Source organism: Vulpes vulpes, chromosome 2, assembly GCF_048418805.1.
Source record: "Vulpes vulpes isolate BD-2025 chromosome 2, VulVul3, whole genome shotgun sequence".
Taxonomy (NCBI): domain Eukaryota; kingdom Metazoa; phylum Chordata; class Mammalia; order Carnivora; family Canidae; genus Vulpes; species Vulpes vulpes.
The window spans coordinates 75,830,068-75,844,794 of NC_132781.1; the positions used below are offsets into that span (position 1 = coordinate 75,830,068).

The 14,727-nt window shown below is 47.9% G+C and overlaps 1 protein-coding gene across 9 annotated transcripts in view; it reads right to left on the minus strand.

Annotated features, from left to right (window-relative positions):
• CRACD (capping protein inhibiting regulator of actin dynamics) overlaps positions 1-14,727 on the minus strand; it is a 272,284-nt gene that overhangs the window by 16,150 nt on the left and 241,407 nt on the right. For 4 of the 9 annotated variants that reach the window (XM_072748926.1, XM_072748927.1, XM_072748928.1 and 1 more), the window contains 4 exons: positions 12,754-12,889; positions 5,155-5,319; positions 2,474-2,542; positions 92-274 (listed from right to left, as the gene is read on the minus strand). In XM_072748926.1, coding sequence (XP_072605027.1) covers positions 92-274; positions 2,474-2,542; positions 5,155-5,319; positions 12,754-12,873 — 537 coding nt within the window. In that variant the 5' untranslated portion in view covers positions 12,874-12,889. Of the gene's footprint in view, positions 1-91; positions 275-2,473; positions 2,543-5,154; positions 5,320-10,808; positions 10,831-12,753; positions 12,890-14,727 lie in introns of all 9 variants that reach the window. The other 5 variants (XM_072748930.1, XM_072748924.1, XM_072748925.1 and 2 more) reach the window with 2 other exon arrangements.

Sequence of the window (14,727 nt, forward strand, 5' to 3'; positions counted from 1 at the left end):
GTCCTTCTACTGGCCCCTCCCAGTACCACCCCCTTTGGCAAAAAAGCAAGCAAGGGCATCTGCCCGGTCAGCCTGGAAGGGCTCTACATACCCTGGCAAGTCGCCTGTGCTTCTTTGACACCCTCTGGTTTTTTGGCTTAACGGACAATTTGTGCTTGGCAGCACTGTTGTCCAGGCGAGCGATGGCCAGGGGGATGGCATCTAGGTTGACACTTTCGATGGTTCCAGCAGAAGAGAAGTGCCTTTTTGGCCGAGACGGTTTAACTGGAGCCACCTGTATGGAGATTAAACCACACAGCCCAGATCAGAACAATGTGTGAGGAATCCCAGAGCGGCAGCACCTTGCCTGGCCCGGCCCAGGGACCGCTTTGAGCAGACAGGGCTCACTGGGACAGCGAGGTGAGCAGTGCTTTGGGAATTAAAAGACACTGACTTTTTATTTGGCCAGTGACATTTGCATTAATTCATAAAGGTTATATAACCTTTCAGGGACTAATTTTCCTGCTCTGAATAATACGTGGGGGAGGTTAGATTAGATGGGGTGGTTGACAAAACTTAGCCAGGGTGCCCAATCCTGCCCACAGCCTATTTTGGTAAATAAACTTTTGCCAGCACACAGCCATACCCATTGTCCGTTGTCTTCTGTTGCTTTTGTGCTACAAAGGAAGAGGCAGGAGAGTAGCCTGGTTGGACTTTATGGCCACAAAGCCTAAAATAAGACATAGTTTGCTGAGCCCTGGATCAGCTCATCTCTATGTTGAGGACTCTATCATCTAAGACATGACGTCAGACACCTGCAAACGTCCCTCAGCTTCTACCTTAGCCCTTTGAGTCAGGGAACGTGTCTTTTTCATCTTTTCATTCTCCTTTATGCCCAAGTAGCAAATCTCATTTGGCAAGTGCTCAATAAGTATTTTTTGGAGGAATGAAGGAACAACAACAAAGTGTATCTATCATCTATACCTAGGCCATGAAATTGCTACCCACAAAAATGTTCTAGCACAAAACTGCTACCCACAAAAATGTTCTAGCACAATCACTCCAAAGCCACAGAGCCCTGAGTCGAGTGCCCCAAGCAACTGAAAGGGGGAGGCCCCCAGGTGGAAAAAGGGCGGGCAGAAACGTGTGGCACAGGGGCAAGGGCAGTCCCTCACAGGATGAACTGCAGCACCGTAATGCAGATGCGCAGCCTCAACAAACTGTACATATTTAGAGAGGTCAGAGAGACCACAGCTCAGCCTGCACCCAGAGGGCACCCCTGTAACTACTGAGCATTCCAGGGCAGGCAGCCAGGTGAGGGCTCCCAGCTCCACCCGCCTGCGTGCGGCAGGGGGCGCTCACGGCCCTGGCTGCAATGCCCGCAGCTCCCAGGCGCGGGGGCAGCCCTGGCGAGGCCAGGGTTCATGTGCTGGCACTCATGCTATACATGCAGAGCCAATGGGGCTTAGCTGACAGCTTTGCTTTTTAAGATTACCTTCCATATTTATGCACAAGATAAAGGACCAAGCCAGGTCCAAGGCCACATGGATACTCAGTAAATAACAAACTTACGATAAGCAGCACGAAGTAAGGCAAAATAATCCCAGCCTTTGGGCTCCTAGCTTTTATTTATTTATTGTTATCTTTATAAAAGGTATCATATTCTGAACTTTTGTTGAAAAGAGATGAATCAAACATTTATTTCCATCCCCTAATAGATGCATGAATAAAAGACATTAGAGCCCAATGTGATAGACTAGGGGCACAGAGAAGGATCTGAAGCTGAGATTTAAATGCAAAGCTTCGTTTCTGGTTTATTCCAGCTGGGCTGCTTCACTCTCTGGGTGGTGGCACTGTCTTGAGCCATCCGCCCTTCAAAAGATTCTGGGACCTACTCTGCTCACTGTACCAGACCCTGGGGGTATGCCTGGAACCCTGTGCAGGTGGAGACTGCTCATGGCAGTTGACTGGCCTCTACAGGAGAGGGGCACACAGGCCCCCCAGAGTTCCCTGGACACCTGCAGGCCCAGGCCCCAGTTTCAACAGAACAGAGAATAGTTAAAAAGCAAAAATACACACAAGTAGAAACATGCCAAGGTCTTTTTTCTTTTCTTTTTTTAAATCTCTAAATAGAAGGAGACTCTTTTCCTTACAGACCTGTGTACCTCCAGGTGTTCTGGAAAGTTTTTTTCAATGGCTGAACAGTGTCCTGAAGTACCTGGCATATTTAGGAAAATGACCAGTGTCTCTGTGCTCAAATACACACGTGCTGGGCAGAGGCTGTTTTTCAGGGCAGGGGTCAGTCTCAGCAGGTGCACTGCTATGGAAACAGATGCTCTAACCTCTACCACTGGTTCTGTTCTGAAGGGATTTAAGGTAAGGGGTGAAGGCAGCATTTATGATTGGAAAAATGAGACAGCAGATTGAATTAAGGGGGGGGTGGAAATGGAAGTTGAAGTAAAGAAACTAAATACATAAGTTCAAATCCTATTACCTTCTCTTCCATCTCACTTCTGGTGCCAGGCAGATTCAGAGGACTCCGAGAACTTGGCGTATCACTGGGCTGGAACAGGAAAGAGAGCACTCGAGTCAAACGCCGGAACAGTGGGTTCTGGGCAGACAACCAGACACCGCCGCGGGTGGAAAAGGCTGCAGCTGGCTTCAGGGAGTCGGCAGGAGGCATGGTGGGGACCTTGCTAATGTCCAGACAAGGACTCCTGAGGCATAGAGTGTACACTTTCTTCTTTTCCTGGTTCGGCACATTTCCATCCAGGCAGTCTCTAAGCTCAGTCTTTGATGTGTTTCTCCACCTCTCAGAGAGGCCAGGTGCCACCCCCTAGCCACCCCACCTGGGAAGCGGGATGGTGTCACACTCGGCCTGCAACCTCCGAGGTTTGGCTGTGCTCACTGCCTTCCACCCCCTTTGCCTGCTGGACCTCCCCGCTCTATACCAGACCTCTTCTCTGTGAGAAGAAAAGGACCTAGCGATGCTGTGTGCAAACGACTGGGCTGAGAAGGTGGATGACCAGAGGAGAAAAAGACCTCAGGATGGGAGGAAGAAGAGAAAGGCTGAAGATCCCAGCCCAGCTGCTCACCTGCCCCAGGAATGCCCACACCCCACACCACATCACCTGCACCTTTCTGATGGCCCACCATACCTTCTACTGTGCATGGCCAAGATCTGCAAACAGCTGTTATCTTCCCTCCCAGAGCAATAGTGTCAGCTTGTCCTATCTCAGCCTGTTTTCTGCACCACACTTAGAAGCATCTTTAGAAAACACAAATCAGGGATGCCTGGGTGGCTCCGTCGGTTGGGCATCGACTCTTGGTTTCAGCTCGAGTCAATGATCTCACGGTGGTGGGACTGAGCCCAGAGTCAGGCTCGGCACTGAGCTGAGTGTGGAGACTGCTTGGGATTCTCTCTCTCTTCTCCCTCTGTCCCTCCCCCATTGCTCATGCTCTCTTTCCCCCAAAAAAATTAAGAAAAAAAAAGAAAGAAAAAAAATACAAGTTAGATTATGTCACCATCCTGCTTAATATACTCAGAGGCTTCTATTATTCTCAGAATAGAATTCACCCTTTTCCCGTGGTCTGTACAATCTGGCCTCTATGTCTCGCTCTATCCTCCCTTTGCCCCCTCCAGGGTCGGACCAGCCACACCGACCTGATTTCTTTTGGGACACTGTCAGCCGTCAGCCCCATCTTTGGGCCTCTGTACTTGCTCTTCCCTCCACCTGGAACACAGCCCCCACCTCCAGGTCATTCTGGCTGCTGACCTTATCTAAAGAACAACCCCTGACCCACCTTGTTACTTTTCCATCACTCTGTTTTACTTTCTGTGCATTTTTCTTGATCCAGAGTTATTATATTTATTACATTTATTATATAAATAAGTTATTGTATTTATCTCTGTTGACTTGCCATGTGACTAATCTGACTCACCTCTGTAATACCCGCAGCTGGGGTAGCGCCTCCTTCTCCCTCAGGCCACAGTCCCTGGCACTTATGAGCTCCTCAGTAACAGTGAGGACATTGCTCAGTCCTTGGGAAATCTCTGCATTAAGGCTGGTGGCTGTTGCTGCCGCCTAGCACTGCAGAGGCTGGACCTAGTGGAGGGATGGGCCCCATCCTACTTTACCCACCACACCGCCCACCACCCACATGTCTGGGAACCAGGAGTCTTAGGACCGGACAGAGGTGGGCAACAGCGGGGAACGGCCTGCTCTTTCCTTCCTCACTTTGCTTTGCAAATCACTTCTCTTTCTTACTGCCCTTATGACCTATTAGCTGGCCATAAGCATGACTTCTTGGGGCACATCCATTTAATAACATCCAGCGTAATTTCAGGCACCTTGGCAGGCAGAGTACCGAAGATGCTTTCTATTGAGACTGGAAGATTCTGTGCCTCACCTAGAGAGCTCCCTGCTCCAGCTGCTGGCGAGGCCTTCCCTCCTTCCCCACTAGATGCCTGAGGATATCCCTTCTGCTGCTGGAAAGACTCTCATTCTGGGATATGCTCATGGTGTTTCTTTCCAAGTATCAAGACTGAATTCAGATAGGACAATGCTGGACGAATGTGACTTTCTTCCCTCATTAAGTACACTTCAAGCTGGCCTGTTTGATCATTCTGTCTCCCTAAGCACCTACTTCTTTCTTTTCTCATTTCCCTTTAAATGACTCCACTTTGACAAGTAATTACTCTGTGCTACTAAGTAAGCACTATCTAAGTCCTGGGGAGACAGAGATGTGTAAGATCCAGTTTGTGCTCAAGGAAGTCAACATTTAGAGACAGAGGGAGAACAATTACGCAGATGTGGAGAGTACAGATGTGTAAGAAGCACGGAGTTGGTGCAATGAAGGTACAGAGGAGACAGCACGGCTGGGGGGTAAGGTTGGGTAAGGCTTCCCAGGAGAGGTGGGCCACCCTGAGTCTTGAGGAAGTGGCAGATGCTGTGAGGAGTGAATGCCAAGGGCATGTCTCCACTTCCCCAGGCCCAGCCGCCTCTCCCAGTGGCGACTGACCAGGAAGTGCCCTCCGGCCCAGGGCCACTCATCAGAGAAGCTTCTCTCACATATTCCCTGCACTGCAGCCCCAAAAGCTATTGGATGCCCCTGTCCACTACCCGACATCCTCCCCTCCCTTAGCAATCAAGTCATTTCCTGGAGGAGCCTTACTTTGTTCTCGGTGTCTGAGAGAATGATGTCCTCCTGAGTCACAATTTCCATGGGACTGGTCAGGAACAGATCCTCTTCTAAGCTAGCCTCACCACTGTCTGCCTTCTTCATGGGAATGGCATTGGGTGGTGGCTGCCCAAACTTGATGTTTTTGCTCAACTGTCGCTGGAAACAAAAGAAAGATGTTCTGAAGCAGTGAAGCAGTTCATAACAAGTGCAACCAGATGCCCCAGCATATCTAGTAGGCACTGAGGCATGTTCTGTGCACCTTTCTAGACTAAATACCATGCCAGTAAGCCATGATGCAGTCCTGTAATAAGTGAATTTGTTTTCCTGTTTCCTTTCTTTTCCTTTCCCACCTTCAAGCCATGAGCTTTTTCATCCAGCCACCTCTTTCATGGAAATGCCAACATTATCCAGGGGGTAGAGAGTCCATATTTCTGAACCAAAAGTTGGGATACACGTTATGACAAAAATGTTCTGATTAACCTATACATTTATTCATAAAAAAGTCTTCAAAGTATAAACATTGTATAGAAAATAGTCACATGAAATGTAGGAACCACTGGAGGAAATCTTTTGGAGACATTCTCCTTGAATATGCGTTAGCCACCTTCCTCACCAGCCCCTAGCTTGAATACCATGTTCCAGTCCCAGTGGGCACCAAGATAAGGGAGGCCCCAGGGCTGGCAAGTCTTTCCATGATCAATGCAGAAATCATGGAAGGCACAGGAACAATCTTGTCCTGCCACAAGGGGCTTCTTTTTGCCTTGCTGCAGCTAGGCGCTGTGAACTGTGGGACAGAAGGGACCACGGGGAAGGGACAGAGAAGTAGGCAGAAGGGAAGGGCCACACAGGGATTTGTTATAGGTGGCAGGTAGCGAGAAGGGTGTGTGTGGGGGGTTGGAAATGGGGTAGAAATTAGGAAGAGAAGTAGTGTTTAGAATTCGAGAAAAGCCAGATTAGAAAAGAAATATATTCTCTGAAGAAGAAAAAAAAATATATAAATATTAAAGAAAGGGCAAAATATTTAATGGGCTGTGGCAGAGAAAATGAACAACATTCAGAAAGAAAAAAGGCTATGCCGTGGCCACCTGCAAGAAGACCACTGAATTTAATCTGTAGAAGCTCCTGCTTTCATCGGCAGCAGGGTTTCTCAACCTCAGCACTACTGACACTTTAGGCCAGATAATTTTTTGTCGTGGGGAGCTGTCCTGAGCATTGTAAAATGTTTACAGCACCCTCGCCTCTAGGCACTAGATGCCAGTAGCAATTCCTTCCCCGTCAAGACAACCAAAAATGTCTCTGTAAGTTGCCCAATATCCACTGTGGGGATAAAATTGCTTGTGGCTGAGAGCTACTGCTGTACTTGAGCTGCGTAGTCCTTTTATGCCTCAAAAAAAAAAAAAGTGCATTATCTGATATTTATCTTTAATCTGGCTAACATTTAATCCCAAGAGCTGCAAAGAGCCTTAGCAATCACGTAGTCCAATACCCTCATTTTATTAAAAATGTCAGAGGTTAGTGGTGAGAGGTGACTGGCTCAAGCTTATGGAAAGAATGAGTGGCCACAAAGGGATTTGAATCCAGGTCTCCTAAAACCATCTCAGTGTTATCTGCATTGCATTCCACAAGTTCTCACAAATTTGACATTGTGCTTCTTTCTTCTTTTAGGGGCAGAAATAAAGAGATGATGCGGCAATTTTAATACCTTGCCGAAGTTCCCTGGCAGGGGAATCCCTTGAGGGAAATGCCCCTTCTGAGCTCAAGGGTACTAAATCCACCCACCTGTGCCCAGCTCCCTCTCAGCCTTGCATGGCAGATGGTGAGACTGCAGAGACATGGAAGAGATGAGCCCAAGACTCCCCTCCCCGCACCCCAGGGCACCCCCCAGCATGCCAAGTCAGGAGCACAGAAAGACAGAGGACTTATATTTGATCTGCTATTCAGCCTGAGCCTGGTTCCCCTGGTGCCACAGGGGAGGAACACACATCCAAAGCCCCGAGTTCAGCCAGTGAAGTACAGCCTGAGCAGCCTGAAAGGGCTTCTGGGAAGAGAAGGCTGCAAAAGGGTGTCTTCTCAAAACGAGTTTAGCAGGAAGCGGCAGTTAGTATCTATGCTATGCAGATCAATAAGCAGGCACGGTTAGAGCAGCCGATGGAGATAGACAGGAGGACATGGTGTAACAAAGTCATAGGCCCAGCTCACTCTGCTGACCTGTGGGAGAGGAACAGGGACCTGGGCAGAAGAGGTGGCATGGTTGGTTCCTGTGTCCTAGTGAAAGCCCTAGCAGGTCCCTCGGAGACTCCCAGCCCAGCCTTTGGTTTACCAGTTATCCCTGTTCTGGGAGTGCTGGCCAAGAGCTGGAGAGTGTTCTAAATCCCTGTAGACGGAGACTCCGTTGTCAGCGGCTGCCCTCTCTCAGTGCTCCTGCACCACTAAGATGAGGGTATTTCTTCTAGTTATCACAGAATAATTCTTTAACGAGCTTCCAAGGAGAACCTGGCCTAACACTCTAATGCCATTCGGTTAGGACTTTTTGCCACCATCACACACACAAAAAGAATGAATATGCTAATATTTTTCTTCGTTAGGGCACTTTTTAGAATACTGATGTTGCTCCCCCCTGATGCTTAAGAGACAAACAAGCATATGACACGATGTAATCGCAGTCTAAGTGGAAATAAGCTCCAAGGTGGGATGGGTGTCGTGATGAGCAGTGGAAGAGCTACGAGACAATGGCAGGAGGAAATGGAGGGAATAAGAACAGGAGAAATAAGGCACACGGGATGGAGCAGGGAAGTGGAGGGGGTGGCGCTGAGAACTGAAGCAAAGAATGAAATCAAAGAGGCGGGATGAGAGAAGGGTGCAGGGGCAGAGGCTGAGCAGGGAGGAGGGTGCAGGGGTGTGGCCATGGGCCTGGTGGCAGGTGTGACAACTGAGGGTGGAGAGAAAGGGAGGGAAGAAGAGGTGGTGGGAGGGAATGAGAACGTGTGCATATCAAAGGGATGATTTATGTCACAGAGATGTTCATCCTGGCAAAAGAAACACAATGCTGTTGCCTTTGAGAATAACAATGTGCATTTCTGTAAAGCCGCTGATTTAAAATCCCTCTAGAAAAAATAAATTCAGGCTAGTAGCTGTGAGCTGAGGGGAATGGAGGAGTGGAGGACCCAGGTCATCAAAGAAATGCTGGCTGCTTTCAGGGATCGGGCTGCAGCCTCTCTGTCCAGACAAAGGACTGTCTTCCTAGACACACCTGCAGCTGTCAGGGATGAGACTGCAGAAGTACGCCAGGGTAGGACTTAGGGTTCAAGGCTATGGTGACTGATCCTCAGGTTGTCAAGGCCGAGGCTCCTGCACCTGCATGTTTTCCCTCACCTGTGGTTCCTGCTCCAAATGCTTCCTTCAGCTGACTCAAAAGAGACAGGGCTGTCAAGACACTGTGTGATTTATTGACAATTAAAAGGTGACTCCTGAAACCCATTTGGCAATCTCAGGTGTCATGTTACTTGAATAGAGGGATCAGTGTGACTTTCTTTTGTGACTTTCATTCTGCCCACATTCAGGCATTGTCATGAGAGGAACTTTGATACAAGGAATCACTGAAAACCAGATGGTCAGAGGGAGCTTACCCTCGTCAACTAGGACCACTCCCTCCCTTCCACCTACTACCCAGGGGCTCTTCGGATACACTGCACTTACAGCCAGAGAGGAGAACGCTGTGCCTACGCCAACCGTCCGACTGTCCATGCTGCCTGTGGCTGTGAATGGGGTTACTGTTGGGACTGGAATGTGAGCTAAAAGGGACTATATTTTATTCATTCAAATTGGGCCATTTTGTTGTAATATGGAATGCCAGAGAATGATGTTATAGGAATGCACATCCATATTTATGAGTCTTTTTTCCTATGGTGTGGGAATTCCAAGCACATCATATTCTGCAGCTCTCACGCTGCCAGTATTTAGGTTCCCCCAGATTTTTCACAGACCATGTCTGTGAGAACAAAGCAGAGGAAAAATAAAGTTGCTGTCTTCTGAGTCAACTACAGATATGCCCACAGTTAAAATGAATTTTTAAAGAGAGGCGGAAGAAAAAGCATGTAGATTTAAAGACATCTGCTCTATGCAGAAGTGGCTAAGAGCGGGTATTTCTTCTCTTGTGTCCTTGACAGCTGCACAAGGTGTCAAAATCCTCAAATATATGAGACTTTGGCATTTTTAAGTGAGATCCAGCTCAGCAGGAGCCAGGGGCTACTGAAAATGGAGGCTTTCCCTCCCGAGCTGAATAATCCATGGACTAAAAGAGTTAGCTCTTCCTGACAAGGGTGTGGCATAATTCTAAGTATCACCTGCAGGCTTGGACCATGATGTTCCCGCCTGAGTGTCATCATCAGTTGTTACACAACTGGGTCTGACCTAAGTAGGCACCTCCCTGCCCCCTCACCTGGGCAGCTGTAAGGAACCTCAAGGTCACTGAGGTCCAAGTGCACGGAAGCGTGAAGCTCACCAAACTGCTCTGTGCTATGGCAAGTGAGGAGTGATTCCATATAGATGGCAGACTTTAAGAACTGGGGGTGGGCCAGGTCATCCATCATATTCATCCCCTTATTTTTCAGATGGGGACACTGAGGGTCAGGGAGGTATAAAGACTGCACTGGAAGCCACACGGCCAGGTGGTGGTAGGGGGCCTGGCACAGATTTTTTATTTCACCCACTGGCCGTGAACAACTGATGGTTGTGTGTAGGGTCTTTTTTTTTTTTTTTAATGATAGTCACACACACAGAGAAAGAGAGAGAGGCAGAGACACAGGCAGAGGGAGAAGCAGGCTCCACGCACCGGGAGCCCGACGTGGGACTCGATACCGGGTCTCCAGGATTGCACCCTGGGCCAAAGGCAGGCGCTAAACTGCTGTGCCACCCAGGGATCCCATGTGTAGGGTCTTTAAAAGGGGCGCCACTGTTGGCTTTGTCCTTATAACTATCCTGTATATTAAAGTTTGTTCTCCCTACAAACATGTATTTTTTTAATACTCGGGGAAAAAAAAGTAATTTTTCTCGTAAAGGTTCGATCATCTGCCACAGAAATTTCGCCCAGTGATAGACTGACTTGATTTGGAAAAGTGTAGGCTTATTATTCATGCTGAATTTAGCCATCCTGCACTCAGAGAGGTTCCAGACCACTGCAGTGCAAGGTATGGCCGGCGGGCTGGGCTGACCACGTGTGGACACTAGAGGGCAACCTTTCCCAACACAGTCAGTGCACTCACTGTTCTGGGGTTTTCCAAGGGCTGAGAAGTTTCTCAGACCAGAGAAAAATGGCCTCCCCCCACCCCATGGCATTATGATACAAATCTCATTTTTAAAAAATGTCTTAATAATAGTGGCTAATCAGCCTGCCAGGATGTCTACCGTCAAATAGGTGTCCATTACTCCTGTTTTTAATAAACACACATACATACACAAACACAATTTTGGACATAAAAAACATACATGCCTCTGACATAACTAAACACCCTCATTCCATGCTGGAGTCTACAAGGGGGCGGTCTTTTATGCTGCTTACTAAGCATCAATACCAGCGTAACGTTGTCATGAAAAATGCAAAGCATTCATGCAAGTTAATAAAGTTAACTACTATTTCTATGACTTACCAGGAACATACTGCTTAGTCGACTGAAAAATAAAGCACAGTCTTTTGGGGGTGATACAGTTATATCTTAATGTCACTCCAAAAATCACATTTTCTATGATAACGGTCCCCATTTCCCTCCTCAAAAAGTAAAGTCTCTTTATTTTTTAAAAAAATATAATGATGGAGCTGTAAGGAAGACTCTGAGTACACAGAGCAGAAGCAACATTAGGCAGACCTTGTATGAGTAGATATTGTCCAAAAGAGAGCACTCAGATTAGTTATTTACTCACATTTTTCTTCTTGTTATTAACAGAATTGTTGCTTCAGGGAAGTTGGCTTACATCTTAATTGTGAGATCAGATTCTTTAAACTTGCACTTTGCAGTGTTATTAGGAATAACTGACACACATATTTTTACCGAGTTGCAACAGTGCAGAATTACATATTTTTTACAACTCCAAACCCACTTCCCAGAAAGGCAGTGGCATGCAGTGCGATGTTGGCACAGACATCATTTAAGACAACACACTATTATCTAATCTTTAAAAAACTCCTCGAAAGCCCTCATAAAATCCAGCTGTCTCATGGACTGAACTCTGGACGTCACTCCTCTTGGAAAGGGCATATTATGAGCCAGGGCCTCAGAACTTAAGAAAAATGGTCCAGAAATCAAAAGACTTCAAGAAGGAAAGGTAAGGTGGGGAGGGGCCCAAGGTTTTCTGCGGCGATCATCACCCCTTCCTCTTCTCCAACCTATGAGAAGTGACAGCTTGCTTTTTCTTAGCAAGTTCTTAGCAAGAACTAAGAGCAGAGCCTGGTAGGACGTGCTGGAATCTGAAGGAAGGGCCGAGGTTAGCCCTGAAGGCAGGACGGTGGCCCTGGGTAGTGCTTGGCAGGAAGGCTGAAGATCCAGGCAAGTTCGGTCTGTTTCCAGGGTGTTCGCTATTTCCCCGCCTGCCATATGCTATATTCAGCTGAGTGTGTGCGGACATGTAACCAAACACAGGTCACAAAATGCATAGCTAATGCTCAGTAGAAACAAGAACATTTCAAGAAAATAGAAAATTTCCTTTGAGTATAATGCTTCATTGTATTGGCAGCTACTCAAGCCAGCTGCTCCTCCCCCCCTCATTCATTCATTTATACATTCGTTATTGTAGACTTAGAGACAGATGGAAACCAGCAAACCAGAGTCCCCCGTTCATAATTTGGATGGCCTCCAAGCCTTCCCGTCTCCGAGAAGTGCTTGCTGAGGCACTTCTGTCGGGTGAGTGAATTCTACTAGGCTAGCAGGCAAACCTATGTGGTCGGATCCCAGGTGTACTTGCTCCTTTTGCTTTCCCTAGATTTCCCATTATCTCAGTCACATTTAGTGAATCATTATTTTATTGTATGTTCATTATTAAGGAGTTACCACCTGAGTCGATTTTATGGAGGACAACTGCCCGATTCTGCAGCATGAACAGGAGGGAGGTTTGGGAGCTTCCTGGCATTCCTCCAAGACAGGGTGGCTCAGGGGGAGCCAGATTTAAGAACACAGCAAATAATAGAGCATCCCTCCGTTCATCGTCCAAGTACAGATATGCTGGCATAGCCTCTGCCAATAGTCAACCCTGTGCTCAGGGATTATGGGCAACATTTCATGGTTACTTTCCCAACTCTCCCCTACCCCCCAAATCCAGCAGCTTCTCTTGGGTACCTGCCCTCATGATACGCAGTTAAAAATGAGGGAACAGGTTGACAGAAAAGGAGTAGGGCTGTTATATAGGTGGGTACGATGGTGATAAGGTGGACAGAACGCTTCCAGAGAACAGAGGCAGAGTTGAGAAAGCAAACATCCTGACCAGAAGCTACCCATGGATCTCCGGATCCCTTACTCAAGGTCACTCTAGGGATTTCCCCACTTCCCGCCACAGCTGGGCCCCCTCCTACGGCTCTGACTTTCCAATCTCCAGCTGTCTTACCTGAAGAGTTTTGACTTTGCCCAGGATGTTGTCCTGTGACATTGCTTGAACTGTCTGCTCACTTTCTGCTCCCCCATCAGGGATAAAAATACTGTCATGGGAAAATGCCCGGGTTCCCATAGAATAGTTGAAGGACCTGGAACGCAAATCATGGGCTTCATTTTATTAGGATGATCATGTTTCTTTTGGCAATTCAGTTTCCTGTTCCTCCTGATTTAGGGGACTCCCCCCACAACCCCAGTCTCGTTCAGAAAGCACTTCCGGCACTGTGTCCTTTTCTGCTGGGGGTCAGCCAAGTAGCTGGGCAGAAGAAAGGGTCTCCCAGAATAAAGCAGCATGTCGCCAGCACGATGTTTTACAGCAGCTCAATGAGAGAACTCAGAGACAGCTACTGATCTGCAGAGGACCTGGTACACGGCACCCGGCAGGAATTCTCACTGGAGAAGCCCAGGTCCTGATGCGCTGCCACTGTCGGTTTTTGCCCAGGAGGTCCTGTCAACCAGCGCTTTTTATGTAACATGCAGATCTAGAAGTTAGAGGCCAGATTCTTTCAGATTACAATCAAATTGTTAGAAAGATACGTACATCTCAAACAAAGACTTGACAAAGATGAGAACTGCTGACAGGGCCTACAGGTATAGCGTCTCGGGCTGGACTCCTAAGAGACACGTGTGTTAGGGCAACTCTGATGAGCCTCGTGTGCAGTGAGCAGCTCATAAGAGGTAGGTACCCAACAACAAGCACTTTCCAGTTGAAGAGTTTACGTCCAGGAGTCTGGACTCCCGCCTGACGGGGTGAACTGCAGGAGGGAAGAGGAAGCAGCGGAAACCAACCACTGCTTACTGCGTGGGGGACGCTAACTGCTCTCTGGGAAGGAATCCATGCCAAGCCTCTCACGGGGCTGGGCAGCATCCCACTCTGTAGGGCAAGGCAGGCGCATTTCCATGATCCAAGCACAGGGCCGACTCCCGGGGGTGAGAAAGCACTTCTCCCTCTCCCTTCCTTAAAAAGGGGTCCCACCTTGAGGTTTTACCAGTGACCAAGTGCCAGCACTGGGGGAAAGGCGCTCCAGCTGGTGGTTCTAAACTGAGTTACAGACAAGCAGCGGGCGGGGTCCTGACCCAATCTAGATGGAGTGAGGAAGACTGAGTACCAAGGCCCATCTTCTCACTTGCCAAATTACAGGCAGCACGGTAAAAAAGCACATGCGGTTTAGAAACAAAAGACTTGGATACGAGCCTCCTGGCTGGAAGATCTTTGTCAATAATAGTAATAGCCACACCAACCCTCACCTCAGTGAAACACTGTGCCAAGAGGTTTTACTTTCATTATTTCAGCCCCAACCCCTTGTTGCAGATGAAACTCAGGGGTAAATAACTCTATCTAAAGTCATCCAAAAAGTAGTAGTAAAATGAGAAAATGAATTCAGAGCTTCTGAGTACAATTTCTCACCAGCCAGCTGAAGCGTTTTAAAGCAGTGGCGTGTCTTAGAGTCTTCTCTTGTGAGAGAAATAGGGTGTGGGTGGGCCAGCAGGAGGGGAAATGCCACGTGGGCTGGAATATGGGAGGATTCGAGATACTAACTGGCTGGAAGAACCGGTAAGCTTTCAGCTACATAACACCGGATACTATACAGCAACTCATTTTATGAAATATGAGGCATTGTTTAGGATATGAATATGAAAAGAATTAATATTTATTTCTTTTTTTTTTAATTTTTATTTATTTATGATAGTCACAGAGAGAGAGAGAGAGAGAGAGAGAGAGAGGCAGAGACACAGGCGGAGGGAGAAGCAGGCTCCATGCACCGGGAGCCCGACGTGGGATTCGATCCCGGGTCTCCAGGATCGCGCCCTGGGCCAAAGGCAGGCGCCCAACCGCTGCGCCAACCATTATCTCCCTGTCTTCAGAGACTCTGTGACCTATGTTACAAAATGAACATCCAGGTTTACCCAAAAGAGGCTATAAAATAAA